Below are 23,416 nucleotides of genomic sequence, written 5' to 3'. Positions count from 1 at the left end.
CAGAGTGTTCCTGGGGGCTGGGGAGGCCAAAAACTTTTTTTCCTTGTTTTTCTTTGAAATCTTGCATCTTGCATCTGCATCTTATACTCTGGTGTGTCTTATAATCTGAAAAATATGGTAATTGATAGACTTTGATTAGTCCATGAGAAATGACACTATGTTTATTTACTATATATTTGATCCCACCAATAATAGAGTTATCAGAAAGAGCCATGTTACTGAATAGAAGCCTCAATCATCACACTCAAGCTAAGCAGTAAATTACATGCCTCCATACATTTAGTTGTGCTCTTGAAAACTTCTATATACAACTTGGAAAGAGTAGAAACTTTATTGTATACAAGAACGAAGTCTGAAATACAACAATTGATTTCCCACTACCATGCCAACATGCCACAGATTTATATAGCTGAACTCTAGGGCTTAAACTCTAGGATACTTCCTTTCCCTTTCTGAATTAATGGATGCTTAATGGGTCACTTGGGAGGCTGAGATATGTTTGAATAACATATTCCATCCTCACTAACCTTAGCCTTATTGAAGAAATTAATCTGATTCCCAAATAAACTTGTTCCATTATCCATTCTAATATAACAGCATAATTTATGAAGCTAGACATATTTTTATTGTCAAACCAAGGATCATTAGGAAAATGGATCTAGCCACTATATAATTTTCTGATTTGCTAGCTATAATCTCATGAATTAAGGCCACACTTGGAATATTGCATTCAGTTTTGGTTGCCATGATGTAAAAAAGATGTTGAGACTCTAGAAAGAGTGCAGAGAAGAGCAGCAAAGATGATTAGGGGACTGGAGACTAAAACATATGAAGAACGGTTGCAGGAACTGGGTATGCCTAGTTTAATGAAAAGAAGGACCAGGGGAGACATGATAGCAGTGTTCCAATATCTCAGGGGCTGCCACAAAGAAGAGTCAAACTATTCTCCAAAGCACCTGAGGGTAGAACAAGAAGCAATGGATGGAAATTGATCAAGGAAAGAAGCAACTTAGAACTAAGGAGAAATTTCCTGACAATTAGAACAATTAATGAGTGGAACAACTTGCCTGCAGAAGTTGCAAATGCTCCAACACTGGAAATTTTTAATAAGATGTTGGATAACCATTTGTCTGAAGTGGTATAGGGTTTCCTGCCTGGGCAGGGGGTGGGACTAGAAGACCTCCAAGGTCCCTTCCAACACTGTTGTTGTTGTTGTGTTGTTGTTGTTATTGTTATTGTTATTATTATTAATTAGGATGGACTATAAATGTTATAATAAATAAAATAAATAGAACACTTTGCTTGATTGAGCAAAGGAATAGATAATTTCCGCAAAGAAGTTGGGTTTTATTTATTATTTGTACTCTATAAAATTGAGGAGAGTGTACACAAGAGGACACCATAAAGGGCCTGCTTAGCAATTTCCAAGCAGGAGGCTAGATTACTTTTTCCTACTATCCTCAACTTTGAACATGCGCTAAAGCCCCAAATATTAGACAAGAGGCAACTCAGCATTGGTTTTCATTTGTAATTATGTATCTATCACTGTTGTCCTTCCTTAGTGTTCTGTTTTCCCCTTTCCCAATAAGCTCCTACTCCTTATTATATTTATATATTTGGCTCCATCAGTTTAATAAAGAAGTTTTTCCTTAAAATTTTCTGTGTAACCTTTACACTTGAACAATTTCCCCTTCTTTAGGTTTGTTAAGTTCTGTATTTCAGGATTTTGGGGCAAGAAGTTCCAAAGGATCTTCTTTTCTATTTTTCTTAGAGCTGAGCTAGAGGAAGAAGTCATCAGTAGACGGGTAATATATTTAGGAGAGCTAGATTGACAGGTGGCAGCCTATCGTTACTTTTCCAGGAGAATCCATAAAAGTTATAAATGATCCACCATCCTCCGCTGATAATGATAATAAAATAATAATAATAATAATAATAATAATAATAATAATAATAATAATAATAATAATAATAATAATAATAATAATGGTAATAGTGTGCTTGGAACACACTACCTGACTCTGTGGTCTCTTCTCAAACTCCCAAAAGCTTTAACCAAAAACTGTCTACCATTGACCTCACCCAGTGGTGGGATTCAGCCAGTTCGCACCACTTCGGGAGAACCGGTTGTTAACTTTCTGAGCAGTTTGGTAAACTGGTGGTTGGAAGAAATCATTAGGGCAGAGAACCGGTTGTTAAATTACTTGAATCCCACCACTGACCTCACCCCATTCCTAAGAGGACTATAAGGGGCGTGCATAAGAGCACAAAAGTGCCTACCGTTCCTGTCCCATTGCTTCCTTTCATTATATATATGCTTATATGTTGTATAGTTGTTTCATGCTTATGCTTATATATACTGTTGTGACAAAATAAAATAAATAAAATAATAAAAAATAAAAATAAAATGTTTGTAGGATTTTTGTTCCTACCGTTTGGTGACATTGTTGTAGCTTTGATTAATTGTGAAATCTGTATAAAATATGAAAATGACCCAAGAGGTAGAAAGCATTCCTTCTAATATCATCATTTTTCCAGCAGTGTTAAGCCATCCCCCTGGTTTAAGTATAAGATGAGGGTAATACAGCAGAAAAGATCAGAGTTGGGTTCAAATAGGGGAAACTCAATATTAAGAAAACTAAGATCATGGTATCCGGCCCTTTCAATTCCTGGCAAATAGATGTGGAAGAAATGGAGGTAGTGACAGATTTTATTTTCCTGAGCTCCAAGATCACCGCAGATGGGGACTGCAGCCAAGAAATTAAAAGACCCTTGCTCCTAGGAAGGAAAGCTATAGCAAATCTAGACAGCATAGTAAAAAGCAGAGACATCACCCTGCCAACAAAAGTGCGTATAGTCAGGGCTATGGTTTTCCCCGTTGCAATGTATGGCTGTGAAAGTTGGACCATAAGAAAGGCTGAGTGCCAAAGAATTGAGACCTTTGAACTCTGGTGCTGGAGAAGACTCCTGCGAGTCTCTTGGACTGCAAGGCGAACAAACAAGTCAGTTCTAGAGGAGATCAACCCTGACTGCTCTTTAGAAGGCCAGATCCTGAAGATGAAACTGAAATACTTTGGCCACCTAATGAGAAAGAAGGACTCACTGGAGAAGAGCCTAATGCTGGGAAAGATTGAGGGCAAAAGAAGAATGGGATGACAGAGAATGAGGTGGCTGGATGGAGTCACTGAAGCAGTAGGCGTGAGCTTAAATGGACTCCAGGGAATGGTAGAGGACAGGAAGGCCTGGAGGAATATTGTCCATGGGGTCATGATGGGTCAGACACAACTTCACAACTAACAACAACAACAAAGGGGAAATCCTGGGCTAAATTGGACTGAACACAGTTGGAAGCCCAATTGGAGGCCAGGATTTCCTTTACCACAATGTTGAGGAGGAAAGTCAGAAGCAGACAATAGAGCTCTGAATCTAAGCTCCAAGTTCTCTCCCCCCACCCCACAACCTTAGGTACCAGTCACTGATGGCAAATTTGAAACAGAGCAGCCCTTCTAGTACTTGGTGCTTGTAGTGTGCAGTGTAATTTGGCTCCCCATTTTTGCTATTCCCCTGCTAGCATTAATTATTACTTGGAACCAGCAGTAAGTGATTTCCCTGTAGCTTTAATTGTGTAGATTCTATTACATATACCCCTTAGGAAAGACAGACATTCTTATAAGCTGGGTATGCCCTGACTTGCAACTCAGGAAGTTGACCAGCTATTATAAAATTATTGCTGCCAACAAATAAAGATCCATATCTACAAAACTCAAGTTGCAATTATATTTTGAGTGCTTGTTTGCATAATGATCTAACAAATGGCTTCAGACTGGCAAATTCACTTCAGCAATAATGCATCAATTAAAGTAAGCACTTGAACATGTAACTCTATAACATGTATGAGATGGTTACTAAGGAAACCATGCAACAATCTTAGTATAAAATCTGAGACACGGAAAGGTATGAAAACAGTAAGATTTATTTGCTAAGTGGCATTCCTGTTCCATCTGATTCTATTTCTTATCATGAATATCAACATTTTATTGCTATCTTAATAAACATTTACACAGTAGTGGAGCCAGAGTCACAGCTGCCCAGTGTCTAAGAAAGACATTATGTCTGAAGGAACAAAACCAGGGGTGAAATGCTTCCAGTTCGGACTGGATTGGCCGATCCAGTAGCAATGGTGGCGGGTGGTTCGGAGAACCGGTAGCAAAATCCCTGCCACTACCACCCCGTACCCAGCTGAGCCACACGATCCATCAGAGCCTTTTTTAAAAAAACTTTTAAAACATTTTTTTAACAACCTCTTCGGGTTAAAACAAGGCTCTGATGATCCCAGCTGAGGTGCCTGACTGTCAGAGCCTTTTTTAACTTTTAAAAGCATGCTGAAGCATGCTAGGCAAAAAATGGGGGGGGTGGCCAAATGGGGGATGGGGGGGTTCGTTTGAGAGGGGGGGGAGAAAGAGAAAGAAAGAAAGAAAGAAAGAAAGAAAGGAAGAAAGGAAGGAAGGAAGGGAGAGAGAGAGAGAGGAAGGGAGGGAAGAAAAAAGAGAGGAAGGAAGGACTATAAACCTGGACTAGACACAGCTTCAGAGGATAATCCAGGGCTGGAAGGGACCTGGAGGTCATCTAGTCCAACCCTGCTCCAGTAGGACATTGTTCTATCTCTTGATCCCCCAGTCACATAGTTACATAGCCACGCCCACCCAGTCACATGACCCCTCCCCCAAGCCACGCCCAAGGAACCATAGAAACCGTAGAAAAGAAATTTAGATTTCACCACTCAACAAAACAAATGTAAATACGTGGACACAATGAACTATGAAACTTGCTTTTTACAAAAAGGGTGGCCCCCAGGAAATACAACTTTTACCATTACCCAGAGGCTGAACACCTTTCTTTTGCAGATTAAATTGTAATTATAAAGAGTTATTACAATAACCATTTTGTATTTCAGGAATATAATCCTATTGGGAGGTCTGGGACAGAAAAATGAATCCAAAGGTCTGCATATGGTTCACAGATCCCACGCCTGTAATAGAGGGGAAACAAAGACACTTGGATATTGAAAGGGATTTTATTCTGTCCTTTAAGTCAGGGGTCTCCAACCTTGGTCCCTTTAAGACTTGTGGACTTCAACTCCCAGAGTCCCTCAGCCAGCAAAGCAACTCAGCAACTCTGGGAGTTGAAGTCCACAAGTCTTAAAGGGACCAAGATTGGAGACCCCTGCTTTAAGTGTTGTGTCAATACAGGAGCTGATTTTCTCTGGGTTGTTTCTATATTTTGTTGCTCAAAGCAGTGCCATGTATCCTGGGGAAAACGAATTCAATGCTACAGTTGTAATGTTCGCAATGTAGAGAATATCCAGCCACAAGAAGCAGAAAAGGAATAAGCACTTTCCGCACACTTCAACAATATTCACATATCAAGTAGCTATAAAAACATATTTGTCCTTGCTTTCAGGTATAGGCACTGAAAACAAAATACTTCCGCAAAAATCATTTCATCGTATATTTATGTCGTTTAAAATATGTTAATTCCAGGGAACTGAACCAAAAGAATTTTCCACATTCTTCTTGTGATTCAAGTTGAGGTTGCATGCATTTCAATTAAGGAGAGAGCCTCTCCCTCTCCCTCTCAACCCCAAGAGGACACAGGCTATGTCTCTCTAGATGAACGAAAGGGGCACTGTGGCAAACTGAGAAATCTGCTACAACCTTCTCTAGCTTGCCATTGTTCCCATGGAAACACTGGGAATGAAATCCAGCTCCACCTTCCTTTTAATGGTGAGATTTCTTATAAAGTAGATCACAGTAGAAATGCCGACAGTCCTTCTGGCCAATGAGGGAAAGCGAGAAGGATGTGTTTGTTAGAACCAGCTAAGAATCTCATAAAATGAGCTGGTATTTTTGGCAATTATAAAATTCCTTCTTGGGTTTTTGTAAAAAATACCGATTGGAGGAGAGGAGAAGATATCAGCTATCCGTGACAATCTTGAAATGATAATTCAGAGTGCTCCTTACAAAAAGCTTGCGCTAATTTGTGGCTGATGCTGTTGGACTTGAGATATGAAAAGGGAGGGAACTCACAACCACAAAAAGCTGTTGTTGTGAAATTAGCCAATCTCACTCACTTAATATTACAAGACAGTTAGAGGTTGCTGTTTTCCATTCATTCCTTCATCTCTATTATGTACTCACCTTGGAAAATCCATTGAAGATGGAAAAATGTAGGCTGGCTCGTAAGGCTTTTTGACCCATAGCACTAAAAGCTCCTTATCTGAGAGTCCTTGTGATTCACAATTCTCTTTCATGAAAGAGTCTTTTGAAAGAAATAGTCTACTATAGAGATGTGAAAGCAGGGAGAAATAAAGACACCAACTTGTTAGAGAGTTAGGAGTTAGAGAAATGGGATGAAATACCGTCTTTGTATCCCTTTTAAGAGAAATGGGCAAGCTGAACAGTACATTAAAAAAACCATTTTTCTTGGAAGGTATACCCACATCCTAAATCACTCTAATCCAGGGGTCTCCAACCTTGGTCCCTTTAAGAATTGTGGACTTCAACTCCCAGAGAGTTCAACTCTGGGAGTTGAAGTCCACAAGTCTTAAAGGGACCAAGGCTGGAGATCCCTGCTCTAATCAAATTGAATTTCACAATCGTGATTATATTCCAGATTGCTAATGTTGCCTAAATCCAACATTACTTGAATTCCCTGTATCTCCAACAGCCCCATTTCAAATCAGGGAGAACAATTGGTGGATGCTTTTCTCATTGGCAAGAAAATCTAGAAAGTGCTGCACCTTATCTTGCCCTGTAGTAAACTACAGCACTACTCACCAGCCTCGTTAACAAAGCAGAGTTGAGATTGGCTTTATACACAGAGCATATTTATGCTAGTATCTTTGTGCTGCCTCATAGAGTACAGCAGATTAGACTGGTTACTTAGATATGCCCTAGGATTGAATAAGAAACTTCAACAAATACACTGTCATCCAGAATTCAAATAGTGTCCAGGGTTGAGTAGAGTTCTAAAACAGAATATCTCCACTTAATTTCTACTCACCTTTTGTATTCAATGGGACACGACTAAACTAATCTCTGCAGACATATAACTGTTATTTGTCAACATATGGGGGCCAAGCCATTACAAATGAAAATAAAGAACTAATAAAAAGAAATAATGTTCTAGTCAATTCTTACTCATTTTGGGATATAAGCTTACAATGAAAAAGCAAATGTTGAGTAGCCACAGAATATATTGAAAAGTATTATTCTAGAAATGAGGCTTCACAGCTGAAGAAAAAAACAGACATAGGAAACTGTTTTACTGAAAATGCCCCATTCTTGAAATTTTGAATACTCAGAATTAGAATACAGGAGGGCTGAATAGGGAATGTTAAGGATGGAGAGTCTACCGGAGGCATTCAAATTCACAAAACTCATTGATATGGCCATTCTGTAAAAAAGTACATGTAGCGTATTCTAATTCCATTTAAATCAATATGTAGAAATGTGTCAAGGAGATAAATCATGTCTCTTCCTTATCCCAAATGCAAATAACATTAACATTTATACCACAGAACCTGGTGACCAACCTCAAAGCAACCGCAAGAAAATACCTAAGCAGCTATCTACCCATAGTTCATCTACAAGAGTTTGGAGCAGTATCTCAACCTGACAACTTTAAGAGGTGTAGATTTCAATTCCCAGAATTCCCCAGCCAACTGTTCTAGGTCTGGGATATTCCTGATGGAATTACCTAGCAGAGAACCAGACATTTTGCAGGCAGGACTAAGCTTTTATTTTTATTTATTTATTTTTGTCACAACATCATATAAAAAGGATTATATAGTATATAAACATATATATGAGTAAATATTAGGAGGTATAAGCACCAATATATATATAGGAAGAAGAAAAGAAAAAAAAACAATAGGACAGGAACGGTAGGCACGTTTGTGCGCTTATGCACGCCCCTTATGGTCCTCTTAGGAATGGGGTGAGGTCAATAGTAGAAAGTTTTTGGTTGAAGCTTTTAGGATTATGGGAAGAGACCACAGAGTCAGGTAAAGTATTCCAAGCACTGATGATTCTGTTACAGAAGTCATATTTTCTGCAATCTAGATTAAAGCGGTTAACATTAAGTTTAAATCTATTGGTTGCTCTTGTATTATTGCAATTAAAGCTGAAGTAGTCTTTAACAGGAAGGACATTACAATAGATGATTCTATGAGTTAAACTTAGGTCTTGTCGAAGGCGACGGAGTTCCAAGTTTTCTAAGCCTAGGATTTCAAGTCTGGTGGGATAAGGTATTTTGTTGTTTTCAGAGGAGTGGAGAACTCTTCTTGTAAAATATTTCTGGACTCGCTCAATTGTATTGATGTCAGAGATGTGGTAAGGGTTCCAAACAGGCGAGCTGTATTCTAGAATTGGTCTAGCAAATGTTTTATATGCTCTGGTTAGTAGTGTAGTGTTTTTGGAAAAAAAGCTACGCAGGATTAGGTTTACAACTCTTAGAGCCTTTTTTGCTATGTAGTTACAGTGGGCTTTGACATTTAGATCATTTGACATGAAAACTCCAAGGTCTTTAACGGGGTGGGGGTCATCTGTAAGGTAATGTCCATCAAGTATGTACTTAGTGTTTGGGTTCTTTTTTCCAATATGTAAGACTGAGCATTTGCTGGTTAGATCTGGAGATGGCCAAGTTTTAGACCAAGTGGTTAGATGATCAAGGTCTTTTTGGATGCTAGATGCATTGTCTGTGGTGTTAAATAGTTTGACATCGTCGGCAAAGAGAACACAATTACTTGCGATATGGTTAATATAAAAAAAAGCTAATACCTTTCTTTCAGACTTCAAGCAAGGGAGTCCAGGTGTGGATGCATCAGATCCTGGGAGCTCTGAGGATTTGGTGCTAATCTTAAATTCAAGTAGGAAATTCTGTCTGCATCCTGCTGTGAACTGTGGCCCATCTGTTTTTCTGCATCTTTCCTCATGTGCTCTTTCTCCCAAGTGCCCTGAACTGAATCATCTCACTTCTGGGAGTTCCTTAGAGTGCTGCCTTTCTATTTTCTTGTTGGCAGGGAATAAGCACAGTCTACACCCAATGATTTTTCTGAACAGAACAGAACGATGCTGCATGCTGCTCTGTTTTTGTATTCAGTAAGTTATTGCTCCCTCACGGTATTTTTCTGGCTGAGATCTCTTGCTGTCCAGCTTGGAAAGATCTGCTGTAGATTCCCTTTTGTTTGGATGTTTTGTTTCAATATCGTCTTCAGGGGATTGTGCTCCTGTTCTTGTATCTTTCAGTTCTAACCTTTGCAAATTGCTCTTCACTTGCCACTTGCCACTGATATTGGAGGCATGCATTCTAGTTTTATGAAAATTTAGAAAAACAATTTGAAAAATTTAATTTCAATTTCCTCAGTTGTATATGCCTGCGGATAGCTTCAAGGGTTAAATAAACAAATGAAAGCAGCCATTATTTATTCGATTTTTTATATTATTATTTATTCGATTTTTATACCACCCTTCTCCCGAAGGACTCAGGGCGGTGTACAGCCAAATAAAAAGCACAATATAAACATTAAAACAATGGAATAGACCAAATACCAGTGGTGAAATCCAAATTCTTTTACTACCACTTCTGTGGGCGTGGCTTGGTGGGTGTGGCAGGGGAAGGATACTGCAAAATTTCCATTCCCACCCCACTCCAGGGGAAGGATATTGCAAAATCTCCATTTCCCACCCCGCTCTGGGGCCAGCTAGAGATGGTATTTGCTGGTTCTCCAAACTACTCAAAATTTCCTCTACCGGTTCTCTGAATTGCTCAAAATGTCTGCTACCGGTACTCCAGAACCTGTCAGAACCCGCTGGATTTCACCCCTGCCAAATACATGTCATAAGTTTACATACCATATATTAAGGTTCATAAGTAATGTTGGATGATGATGAGGAAAGGAGGAGGAGAGGGAAGGAAGGAGGGAGATGGAGTATGTTGTCCTGGCCACTAAGATTTCTATGTTTTTGTTATGATTCAGAAAGATCTGGCTGAACACTACTTATGGCCGAATATATGTTACGTTGCCAATTAAATTCACATTTCTTTTATTAGTGTTCTATGTATGCACTTTCTGGTTTTCCTGCCATGCTGCAAACCACTAAATGCAACTTCACCTCCAGGAATGTTTTCCTGCTCATAGCTTTCAAACTTATTCCTGGAATTGTAAAATCTACACACCTTACTTTTAAAATAACAACATATAATCTTTCTATAGGGATTCAAAACTATACAGAAAGAGCCATGCGGTCTCTCCCCATCTTTTCAGCTGAAAAGAACCTTTTGCTGGCATTTTACATGCCTCTTTGAAACGCAATCTCTGATGTCTGAGATTCACTGTTTTCAGAACTAGATTCCGCTTCGGCGTCTATACATACATCTGGCAGGGTGGCTATTCATTTTGGCCACTAATGGAGCCTTTGGGACTCATCCTTTCATCTATTTTGACAAGAACTCTTAATTGTCCGCAGCGAGTTGGCTAGGCGATTTAGTAAGTGAGCTAATTCTATAAGACAGGCCATGCATTAGTTATGGGGCTTTGGTACCCATCCATAAAACTCCTTCGGAAAGTCTTTCCGAAATATGTGCGCGCTTGCAGGAAATCGGGTTGCCCTCTTTTAAAATCGGAGCCACGCATTATTTAAAACTTGGCTGCAGTGAAGATTGATCGAGCCCACTCAGGCGGTTTCCCTTCCTCAGAGGCTTTTTGGTCCCGCAAAGTAATGTGGACTGCCCCCCCCTCCATCCCCACTCCCCTGTGCCTCGGCCCGCGTGAAAAGCCTTTCAGTGCTTTGGCGCGCCGGGAAAGAGGCTCGACTCTTCCCAGGCTGTGAATGAGGAGAGAGGGAGGTGCGAGGGCCGAGGAGGAGGAGGAGGGAGTTGAAGAAGCGAACGCGAACGACTGGCTGTGGCTGCTTCTCTCCTCGCCTATCGCCCAGAGAGCCGGGCAGACAAAGGGGGCGAGAGCGGCAAGCTGAGACTGGAGCCTCCGGAGCTTCAAGGTCACTCGCGCCTGGATTAGGAGAGGAAGAGTGGCGCGCGGACGCTGAGGCGCCCCTTCCTTGCCACCTTCCCTCCCCCCCGCACTTCGCGACCCCCGGTTTCACCTGAGCAGCCGCCTCGCCTCGCACCAGCGCCTTCATTTCCCGCCCCCTTTCCCGCCCTTTGCCCATCCCCGTGCGGTGCGTGCACGGCCGGCGGGCTGCGTGAGCTTTCGCTTAGGCTCCGCCGAGAGTCCCTCAGGCGCGAAGCCGCCGAGTCCGCGGGGCAGGCGCTGATCTAGGACCCGCCGCAAACGCCGCGTCGCTTTTCCTCGCGGTGCGGGCAAGCCCCCGCCGCAGCAGCCGGAGAGCCTCCGGATTGATGGAGGCGCCGAAGGCTGCCGCCTTTTGGCCGCCGGGCTGCCGGCCCCGACGCAGCTGTTCGGGTGGCGCTCGTCGGCTCGCCTTGGCGGGATAATGCGCCGCCGCCGCCGTGCCTGCTGGTCGCCCATCCGAGAGGCCCCCCGGTCGGCGCCATGTCCCCCCCAGCCTCGGCGGCCGCGGCCAGCAGCAGCGAAAGAGGCAGCAGCACCTCAGTGCCTCAGGAGGAGGCGGAGGGAGTCCGAGAGGAGGTGAGGACTGAGCGGAGGTGCCTGCTCTCGCCGGGCGGCCCGGAGCAAAACACGTTGTTAACCCATTTGCATGTGACGGTTTTGCATGACACGCTCGTTGCCTCGCGTTGTGCTTCCCTCCGCTCCGACAAAAGAGGTTGCTCTGCAACCCCGCCGGTAACTGGGCCGGGTGTTTTGCGCACACACAGGTACGCAATCTACAGCTTGCACTCTTGCCCTCCGTGCTCCCGGTCCGCTCCTTCTGCGGCGGACATACCAGTGGGGCAGTAGCGGGACGTCTCGGTTTTCTCATGTAGACCCCGAAAGCAACCGGGAGAAACAAGGTGATTCTTCTCGCCTTTCTCTCCAATTCTGTTGTAAGTTGCCTTGAATGTTACGCCCCGGCGATCCTTTACTTATGGACCAAAGTATTCATTTCATATGAATAAACCGGTTTAATAACGAGGACCGTAGAATCCTGCCCCTTTCTGTCTTTTAAGAATGGCAGCACCGATTTAAGTTATCTATTTGTGAGCTGAAAGGGAGGTTTCCATATCTACAACGCATCCCTTAAGAGGAAACCCGGATATTTTCCTCGGATTGATCTTGAATCAAGTAATAGGATTTAATGAGGCTGGATAAATTCATCTAAGGGAAAACAGTGCCTGGTATGATTTGGGGTAAAACAGTGCAGTTCCAGCCTTACATATCCTGTCTTAGAAAAGGTGGCTGAAATTCGTTAAAGGAGTCAACATCTAAAATCGGCTGTGAGGTAATGGTTTCTTCCTGAGGACAAATGAAGCATCCAAGGATAGTGAGTTTCATGGCAACAAAACAAAGTAGAGAAGGCATAGAGTGGAAAATGGCTTCACGTATTTCACTGTTGTTTATACCAGTAGTTCCACATTTACATGTGGAAGGAATTAAGGCGTTTTGCTGCTCTGTTAATTTGTCACAGATATTGGCGACTCGCTTCAGTTAATGTCGACTGCAGTGCCCAACTCTTAACGATCTTTGAGCAAGAGGGAATACTTTTTTCAGCAAGAGTTCAGTGTTAATATAAATGCTAAATGGAAACCACAACATTCAGTATAGGATGAATAAACCTTAGGATAAAGTAAACTCAGGAAGAAGAAAAAACGAGTAGCTAGAAAGTAAAAAGGAGATGGCTGTCTTGAAGGGATCCATGCATTAGTTTTGGATAAAGGCAATGAGGCTTTTCTGATTACATCTTCTGAGACAATTGGGTTGCATCCGGGACTTTTTACGTGCAAGGCATGTGCTCTGGCACTGAGCCTTTTTCTTGTTTTTTCGCTGTGAACTTTTCCTTTCTTTCAGAGCATCGGGATAAGATTGTAACAAGATAGGTTGCAGATGGAAATAGCAGATGCAGCGGATGCTTTTTGGCAAACCTGACACAGAATCCGGCTGCAAGGGATCAGCTCCAAGTGACATAAATTTCAACATTCCTTCATTTAGTGAAGTATAGGAAAGAAGCAGATACAGAAACGTATCTTTGGCATATGCTTTTCTATATAGCACAGTTAATTGTGACATCTCTTGTATGTCTGTACACACACTTAGCTACACCCACTTGTACATGGGGCTAGTTAGTGCTATGTACTTTACTGATGATCTATCACCTCATTTTTTGGGAGGGAGCAAAGAAAAGTGACATTCTCTCATTGACTTTCAACGTTCTTGAAACAGTCTTATGACTCTCTTGTAGTCTTTGTTATAGTGCTCTAACTAGTTTTTCCCTTATACATTTATGGATAATTCTAAATAGTTTTCTACTCCTGTGACAAAAATAAAGTACAAAAGAAGGAAGGAAATGGAGATACAGTATGTAAAGTATGAAATCAATTAAATCCACTCCAGACTTCACTATAAAAATGAAAAAGAATAAAAAACTTTGAGGGATTATCTGGAAAGCATCTTCTTACGGCGCAAGAGAATTCTGTGAGTGCAAGTTGGTTGTCCTTACTTATATAAATTCAACTTTATGAGAATTTTGAACATAAATTATCAAAGTATTTTTTTCATCTAATCCCCAATCTGTGCTAATCAGATGTTTTAGAATTTAACTTCCATGAGCTCTCAGCACGCATGGGTAGGACCTAGGAAAAATCAGAATAGAAGTTCAGATTGTATAAATAATCATTTGGCTAATAAAGATTGGTTTACAGACCATTTTCTCTTCCCTATTGGTTGGATTATATCAGAGTTACAGTCCCAAAGCATCTCCTGTTGGAATAATGATTTATACCCATCTCCCCCTCACCAGTCTCTATGACTTTTTTTTCTGCATCATGTTCTTCTCTTGAATTTTTGAATTCTGATTTCAAAATCTAAAATCTTTCATTTATGTATACATGTACAAGTAGTTCTTGATTTATGGCCACAATTGAACCCAAATTCTTTGTTGCTAAGCAAAACATTTGTTCAGTAAATTTTGCCCCGTTTTACAACTTTTCTTGCCATAGTTGTTAAGTGAATCACTGAAGTGAAGGGCCTCTGTGGCTCAGACTGGTAAGACAGTCTGTTATTAACACAGCTGCCTGTGTGACCTCACCCCATTCCTAAGAGGACCATAAGGGGCGTGCATAAGCGCACAAACGTGCCTACCGTTCCTGTCCTATTGTTTTTCTTTTCTCCTTCCTATATATGTTTATATGTGTATATATTATATAATCTTTTTGTATGATGTTGTGACAAAATAAATAAAATAAATAAAAAAATAAAAATAAAATAAATTACTGCAGGTTTTAGTCCCACCAGGCGCCAAGGTTGACTCAGCCTTCCATCCTTTATAAGGTAGGTAAAATGAGGACCCAGATTGTTGGGGGCAATAAGTTGACTTTGTATATAAATATACAAATAGGATGAAGACTATTGCTAACATAGTGTAAGCCGCCCTGAGTCTTTGGAGAAGGGCGGGATATAAATGCAAATAAAAAAAAAGTTATTAGTCACACACAGTTGTTAAGGGAGTTGACTTTGCTTGTCAGATGGTCACAAAAGGTGATCATATGACCATGTGACACTGCAGCCACCATAAATATGAAACGGTTGCCAAGTGTCTTAATTTTGATCGTGTGACCATGGGGATGCTGCAGTGGTTGCAAATGTGAAAAATGGTCATGTCACTTTTTTCAGTGCTTTTGTAACTTTGAACGGTCACTAGATGAACTGTTGTAAGTTGAGGACTACCTGTATGTGTTGCTGTTTCATGCATAAGAGTCTAAGCCTGCTTATTGCTCAGTTCATCCCTCGGAACAAAGATCAAGAATAGAACAAAGTCTTCCGTTCAGATAATTACCTTACAAAATTTTGCTCCTAACTCCTAATTAGGACTGACTGATGTAGTAATAGTTATTATTTATTCAGTAGCATCAATGAGTATCTTTTTAATATAACTTAGCCGGTAAGCTTTGTAAGGCATTGACAGATAAAATATCAAGAAAAAAAAGGATGAAAAGCAGAAATGATAAAAAAAATACAAGTTCTAGCTTACACTGATACATTGTGTGAAGCCAATCAGAATTTTCACAAGAATTAAACATTTTGGGTTGGGATTCAAAAAAATAAGCATATGAATACTTGTAGGTGTCCTAGCATGCTATTTAAGGAAAAGGGGAAGTTGGGAAAAATGAATAAATGGCAGAGCAAGGGATTTCACATTATCTGAAGTGACAGAATTAGAGAATGATAGTTACTGACAAGAATAGAATAGAATAGAATAGAATAGAATAGAATAGAATAGAATAGAATAGAATAGAATAGAATTTTTATTGGCCAAGTGTGATTGGACACACAAGGAATTTGTCTTGGTGCATATGCTCTCAGTATACATAAAAGAAAAGATACCTTCATCAAGAATTCTAAGATACAACACTTAATGATAGTCATAGGATACAAATAAGCAATCAGGAAACAATATCAGTACAAATCGTAAGGATACAAGCAACAAAGTTATAGTCATAAATGGAAGGAGATGGGTGATGGGAATGATGAGAAGATTAATAGGAGTGCAGACTTAGTAAATAGTTTGACAGTGTTGAGGGAATTATTTGTTTAGCAGAGTGATGGCGTTTGGGGAAAAACTCTTCTTGTGTCTAGTTGTTCTGGTGTGCAGTGCTCTGTAGTGTCATTATAACGTCATAAATGCAAAAGATAAAGTGGAATAAAGTTCTGGGGATTTTTCCAAACAAGGATGAATGTGCTGAACTCTTGGAAAGAGAAAACCAATTTCAAAAATTAGACAAAATAGCTTGTGATTTGAGTAATGAGAGAAATGAATGAGTTTGGCATGTAAAACTAAAAACCAGGAGGCCATAAGTTCTAGTCCTACCTTAGGCACAAGGCCACCTGAATGATTACTTTTTCTCAGCCCTAGACAGAAGACAACAGCAACTACTTCTGAAAAGCCTTGTCAAAAAAACTGCTGGGATTTTTCTAAGTAGTTTTTGACAATTGGACATGATTGTACAGAAGGAAGAAAAAGAAAGAGGAAAAATATTGCATTAGTTAAGATGAGAAGCAACCAGTAGAAGTTGACTGTATCTTTTTCAACCTTTCATTTTAATAGTATGATTTCATGTAGGCTTGGGTTTTACTGAGTCCATTTAACTAATTTATGTGTCCATGTATTTTGCATAGGGTGGGTTAGAAGTTATGAGACCCTGCAGATAAGAACACTGCTTCCTCTTCACCATCAAATTATATTTAAATACATTTGTGCTTGTGTGTGTAAATCAATTGTAAATAGATGAAAACCAATTTCAAATTCTGGGATCATTTTGTAATGGTACACTAATCCTTACCCTGGGCGGAAACAAGATTTTGACCAAAAATATATTACTCTATCAAATCTTTAAAGGAGAAAATTGCACATTTTGGGAGTGCTACATTTGAGTCCAGTGTTGATTCCTGGCAATTGTCTCAATTGTCTGAAGCCTACAGGCTTCTTGGCAAGATATCAGAAGTGGTTGGCACTTTCCTGCTTCCTATGGTTAAGAGAGAGACTAAGACAGGACTACAATTCACAGTCTCTGGGCTTCTAGCTTGATGCCTTAATTATATTTAGCAATAGCAATAGCACTTAGACTTATATACGGCTTTACAGCTCTCTCTAAGCAGTTTACAGAGTCAGCATATTTCCGCCAACGATCTGGGTCCTCATTTTACCCACCTCGGAAGGATGGAAGTCTGAGTTAACCTTGAGCCTGGTGAGATTTGAACTGCTGAACTGCAGCTAGCAGTCAGCTGAAGTAGCCTGTAATACTGCACTCTAACCACTGTGCCACCATGGCTCTGTAGTATTTAACTACTACATCCAACTTCTTTTTGACTTATTCTACCACCACAAAATCCAACCACCCATGGATAGATTCTTAGTGAAATGTATTTCATGTTCTATAGGAATTCAATGACTGGTATAGTTTTGGATTTAAACCTGTCTGGATTTACAGTTTATGGACAACATATAGTAGGTTTAAAATTCTTAGTGTTTCAAACTGGCATCATGGTTGGACTATGAGAAAATAGTATAATGTTTTGTTTTGTCATGTTTTCCCTGTGGAAAACAGCACATAGTCTGACAGCGTGGATATAAATTTGGGTCATTGGATATAAAAGAAAATAATTTGTTTAGGAGAAAGAGCTAGGCTTCTCAAAGGCACCAGTGTCAGTTCCTATAAAGAGGAGAAAAGGAATGTGTGCTTACTTAATAGCAATAGCAATTAGACTTATATACTGCTTTACAGTGCTTTATAGCCCTCTCTAAGCAGTTTACAAAGTCAGCATATTGACCTCAATAATCTGGGTCCTTATTTTACCCACCTCGGAAGGATGGAAGGCTGAGTCAACCTTGAGCCTGGTGAGATTTGAACTGCTGAACTGCAGCTAGCAGTTCAGCTGAAGTAGCCTGTGTTACTGCACTCTAACCACTGTGCCACCATGGCTCTGTAGTATTTAACTACTACATCCAACTTCTTTTTGACTTATTCTACCACCACAAAATCCAACCACCCATGGATAGATTCTTAGTGAAATGTATTTCATGTTCTATAGGAATTCAATGACTGGTATAGTTTTGGATTTAAACCTGTCTGGATTTACAGTTTATGGACAACATATAGTAGGTTTAAAATTCTTAGTGTTTCAAACTGGCATCATGGTTGGACTATGAGAAAATAGTATAATGTTTTGTTTTGTCATGTTTTCCCTGTGGAAAACAGCACATAGTCTGACAGCGTGGATATAAATTTGGGTCATTGGATATAAAAGAAAATAATTTGTTTAGGAGAAAGAGCTAGGCTTCTCAAAGGCACCAGTGTCAGTTCCTATAAAGAGGAGAAAAGGAATGTGTGCTTACTTAATAGCAATAGCAATTAGACTTATATACTGCTTTACAGTGCTTTATAGCCCTCTCTAAGCAGTTTACAGAGCCAGCCTATTGCCCCCAACAATCTGGGTCCTCATTTTACCAACCTCAGAAAGATGGAAGGCTGAGTCAACCTTGAGCCTGGTGAGATTTGAACTGCCAAATTGCAGGCAGCCAGCAGCCAGCAGAAGTAGCCTGCAGTACTGCACTCTAACCAATGTGCCACCAGGGCTCCTTAAACATAAGATAGCACAAGAAAATATAGCTCAAGTGCTGATTCGCTTCCATTATACTGAGAATGGATTTCGGGACAGAAGATAATTATCTTGGTATGGCGGGATTAGGTTGAGGTCAGAGCTTTATTACCACAGATAACACAGCTGGTCAAGGATGGAATTAATGTGCAGACACAAAAACCCACTCGGCTTTTGGGTAGATGAGTTTTAAGACCCCTGCAACTATTTTGGGTAAAATTGTCCTCTTCCAGTCAACCATACTGTGATTGTGGTTAGCCTAAATAAGGCTTCTATGGGCATGCCTCCCCCCCCTCTTTTCACCTTATTCCCCCTTCCACACAGGTAAACCTCCCACCAACCCATCTATAGTAACTCTGAGCCAGACAGGGCAGATGCACTTTTTAATTATTTGCGTCCCTGTGGTGTGTATATGCCTTTCCAGATTTTTTTGAGGCAGTCTATGCAAAGGAAACTGGAATATAATCAAAATATGGTTGTTCTTAATGTAACCAGATCAACTTTATATTTAGCCTTGTTTTATCAGGTCAATCATTTATCCAGGTATAGCAGCATACTAGATCTTTTATATCATGCTCATACATCTTTGAATTCTTTAGGCTGTCTGCTAGTTGGAGGAACATGGGGGCAGAAACCATAATAATATTGGAATTAAAGCTATATTGAGTTCATGACTGTGAGGCAGAAGGTTAAGAATAATAAATAAACTGAGAAGTTACTGTTACAGACACTTGTATTGTTTCCGTACTGTACAACGAGAAAATTGATCTTCTGTTTATAAGTGTTCTCAGTTTTATTAGACTTTACAGAAGAACCTGCTTAACTCAATGTAGATAGTAACGAGGGCTTTTAGTCTCTTGTGAGAAAAAAAATAAGGAGAAAAATACTTTCAGGAAACTGGGAAGCAGAAAAATGAACCTGACGTGTAGCTCCTGTCACTTTGCCTGACTAGGGAGATACATACTTTGTAATGCCAATTGTTATAAATGACACTGATTTTTTCAGGAACCTCCATGTTGTTGCTTAACAACAACATACTGCAGAAGGATTACTAGTGTATCTTAATCATATTATTTGCATATACCAGATCAAAACAAATAAGCTCAAATTGCTAGTCCATTACCTAGTGATTAACAAACTTCATACTGTATAGTGATAACACTGATTTTGCTTTTTTGTAAGTCTTTCCTTAGGCTAATAAGAAATTCAGCTTTTTTTCTTCAAAATTCCTTCCAGTGCTCAGATGTTATTAAGGTAAAACCAAGAGCTGCAAATTGGAATGAGTTATGATTTTAAAATTGGAATTTAGGAAACCACCTAACAGCAAATCAAGGTATATTAGTCCACTTGGCTCTATATTATCTATACTATTGTTCTGGAGTTGCCAAAGAATGAAGTTGGACTTTTGCATGCATTCTGTAATAGAGTTTATTGGTTTCCTTTAATAATGTTTTTAATTCTCTTGTAATACTTTTTGTCCTGTTTAATAAACAGATTATCATTATTCTTCCACCCCTTTTCTTAGGTCTTTGAGTAAGATTTGAAGCTTGATGGCTGCCTAGATAAAAATTTCATTGGCAACATTTACAGATAAGAAAATACGAATAACATCAAATGCCACTTAAGAAAAGCCGTTCCACATGCTGTGTCTATAATGAATCTACCAATATTGTATCTCTCCTGGTGCACTTTTAATTCCTCCAGTGCAAATTATGCCATGAATAGAACTGACAATCTTTGAGAGAAGCATATGTTACTGTCTCAACAGATGCTTAGAAACTCGTCTCTTCTGCAGTTAGAAGCACTAATAACTTTGTAGTAAGTTAACACTATTTGAGACAATGGAATATGCAATATAACTTCTTTAGCTTCTGATCTGAGAGACCAATCTTTATAAGTTTTCTGAAAATGTAATTTTTCTGTTTGAAGGAAAAGGGGAAGCAATTATTATTTTTTCTGTTGGAAATTTTATCACTGAAAGGAAGAAATAAAATATTTTTGTAGCTTCAACAAGCAAATGTACAGGTAGTCCTTGACTTATGACCACAATTGAGCCCCAAATTTCTGTTGCTAAGAGAAAAATTTTTTAAGTGGGTTTGTCTCATTTTACGATGTTTGCCACAGTTGCTAAGTGAATCACTGTAGTTGTTAAATTAATCAAACTGCTCGTCAGGTCACAAAAAAAGATCACATGACTCCAGGACACTGCAGCCGTCATAAATATGAGTCAGTTGCCAAGCATCTGAATTTTGATCATATGACCATGGGGATGCTACAATGCGTGCGGCTCTCCCAAGCTCCGTTTTCACTGGCAGAGGGTTGTAGGAGGCCGTGGCAGCTGAAAACGGAGCCTGGGAGCCTGTTTTTGCTGGCAGAAGCACCAGGAGCCAGTCCTTTGCTGTTTCCAGGGCGGACCCATGGGCCAGATCTAAGCACCCTGTAGGCTGGATCTGGCCCCCGGGGCCTTGAGTTTGACACCCCTGGTGTAAACCATTGCACAGTTGTTGCCAGTTTTTGTAGACAATATGCGTGCTGACTGAACAAATGATTTGCTCTAGTCTATAGCATATTCCTGTTAAACTCTGTGAAGGACAACGTGAGTGTATTTGCTAGTTGATTCATTAGTAACTCATTGCTTCTTTCCACCAAGATGCTCTGTCGTACCCGCATTTGTGGAAACAATTCTTCATAAACTAAAACTTTCGAGTATTATGTAATAGACATAAATTCCTGAAGATGTGACCATTCAGGAAAGAATGAACATTTTTTATGGTTCACGTGCATGCTTTGTACATAAAACGAATATGCTTTGACTCAGGAGTTTTTCCAAACTAGGGATTCTTGTTCCTTTTGTGAACAAGCTTAGACTTGGGAAATGTATATGTTTTAGGAACGCAATCTCTGAGTAGGCATTATGATTGGGCAGATGGCCAGAAATTACAGAGGAGGGAGAGTCCAAGTTATGTATCTGTGTGTGCATATATATATTTTCTCTTTCCAGATTTTTTTTTATTTCATACAAACTGAATGATTTTGGCCTGTTTTGCAAAATTTTGGACTAATTTATCTGGATTGCAGAAATCTGAATGGACAATAGGTAGCAGTAAAGCGGTAAAGAAATACCTTACAGTTTTATATAATTCAGAGAGCAGTACTTAAAAGTAGCAGGTTTGATCATCTAGGAAGGAAGCAATAGGATCTAGCTTTATTGCTCTAATAAGCAATAGGAACATAGCTTTATTATTGTTGTTGATGGTCAGCCACATGTTTAAACTGTATTTGACATTTTTCTCCATCTATCGAGTCCTTCCCAAGGATCTGGGATAGGCAGATGTTGTCTGATGGTGGTAAAGATATCCTGGCAGAATATAAGTTGTTCCGAATAGAGCTGCCTTTTGATTAATGGTGATTTTGTCAATGCCAGTGGTGTTCAGGTGATGCTCCAGTTGTTTTGGGATTACACCCAAGACATCTATTACTTTTGGTACTATATTTGCTTTCTTTTGCTGCAGTCATTCTAGTTCTATTTGCAGATGTATTTTGTTATCTTCTCCAATTCTTTCTCTCCTATTCTGCTGTCTTCAGGTACTGCCACGGCCACTATCCAGACTTTTTTCTTATCGACAATTGTTAAGTCTGGGATGTTATGCGACAAGTGTCTGTTCGAATTCCAGAGTCCCAATGTATCCTAGCTGCTTTATTTTTTTTGTCTACTTTGTGGTCCTGCCAGTGCTTGCTTCCAAGCAAAGGGCATTTCTTGCTGGTATTCCAATGCAGTATCATTGGTACTTTGCCATACCATTGTTTTTTTTAATCAGTTTGTGTGATCATCTTGCAGCAGCTAATCAGGTAGTCCACTGTTTCTTCAGTTATTTTGCAGAGATGGCGTTTGCTGTCTGTGACTGTCTTCTCAATTCTGGCTTTGTATGCATTTCTTCTTAAGATTTGGTCTTGTGTAGCCAGAATTAGCCCCTCTGTCTCCTTCTTCAATTTTCCTGCTTTGGGAAAATTTGACTTTGCCAGATCTTTTTTGTTATCTGCTTTGCCTGATGGTTTTTTAAAAAAATTATTTATTTATTTTGTCACAACAGTATATGCAAACATTGACATAAAAACAACAACACATCATATAAACATATATATAGGCTAAAATATGTATATATATAAGCAAAAGTATTAATTTGATATAATGAAAGGGAACAATAGGACAGGAACGGTAGGCACTTTTGTGCTCTTTTGCACACCCCTTATAGTCCTCTTAGGAATGGCGTGAGGTCAATAGTAGACAGTTTTTGGTTGAAGATTTTGGGATTTTGAGAAGAGACCACAGAGTCAGGTAGTGAGTTCCAAGCGTTAACAACTCTGTTACAGAAGTCATATTTTCTGCAATCAAGATTAAAGATTTTTCCGTATTGCCATGTAGTATTTTGTTTTGCTATGTCTCTTCTACTCTTCATTTGGTCTTTCCTATAGGCGGTTTGGTCTCTTTGCTGCTCAGTCAGCCTTCATAGTGTACTAGTTTCAGTGCATCTTCTTCACTCTACTTCAGATATTCTTCAAATGCCCTTTTTTCTTCTTCAACTCTTTGGTGTATTTGCAACATTTCAACCCACACCCTATACTATTTGGTAAGTAAATTTCAGATGCTGTTCTTACATACAGCTTCAGATTGTCCATGTAAAGACGATGGGATAGCCTGCAAGAATGATGTTTTTGATGTTTTATAGCCATGGCCTGACTTCTTCAATATTGTTGATGGAAGAATCAGTGCAATGACAAACAGTAGTGGCCATAGTGAGCCTCCTTGAAAGAGTCATCTCTTGATATTAACCTCTCCCAGGTTATCATCATTGACTGACAACTATATCTTCCATTGTGCCATTGATATTTGTACAAAGCTTCTGATGTTTCTACTGACTCCTGTTATTTCTAGGCACTTTATTCAATCACGTGGTGGGAATCAAATGCCTTCTTGTAATCAATCCAAGCTCATATTCAAATTGATCTTTCTTCTCTTGCAGTGTTCCAAACACATTTTGTCAATTAGGAGCTAATCTTTTGCTCCTCTACTATCGGTATTTAGGTAGTTTTCTTTCTGTGCAGGTAAAAAGAGTTTATTTTCAA

General features: G+C 39.7%; 1 protein-coding gene across 1 annotated transcript in view; it reads left to right on the top strand.

The window, feature by feature from the left end:
- The first annotated feature begins 11,293 nt into the window (after positions 1-11,293).
- TMEM151B (transmembrane protein 151B) overlaps positions 11,294-23,416 on the top strand; it is a 30,021-nt gene continuing 17,898 nt past the window's right edge. Inside the window, exon 1 of the mRNA XM_058188907.1 lies at positions 11,294-11,671. Coding sequence (XP_058044890.1) covers positions 11,576-11,671 — 96 coding nt within the window. The 5' untranslated portion in view covers positions 11,294-11,575. The remainder of the gene's footprint in view (positions 11,672-23,416) is intronic.

This window comes from Ahaetulla prasina, chromosome 1 (genome assembly GCF_028640845.1).
Source record: "Ahaetulla prasina isolate Xishuangbanna chromosome 1, ASM2864084v1, whole genome shotgun sequence".
Classification (NCBI taxonomy): domain Eukaryota; kingdom Metazoa; phylum Chordata; class Lepidosauria; order Squamata; family Colubridae; genus Ahaetulla; species Ahaetulla prasina.
This window is presented reverse-complemented; position numbering and strand designations above follow the sequence as displayed.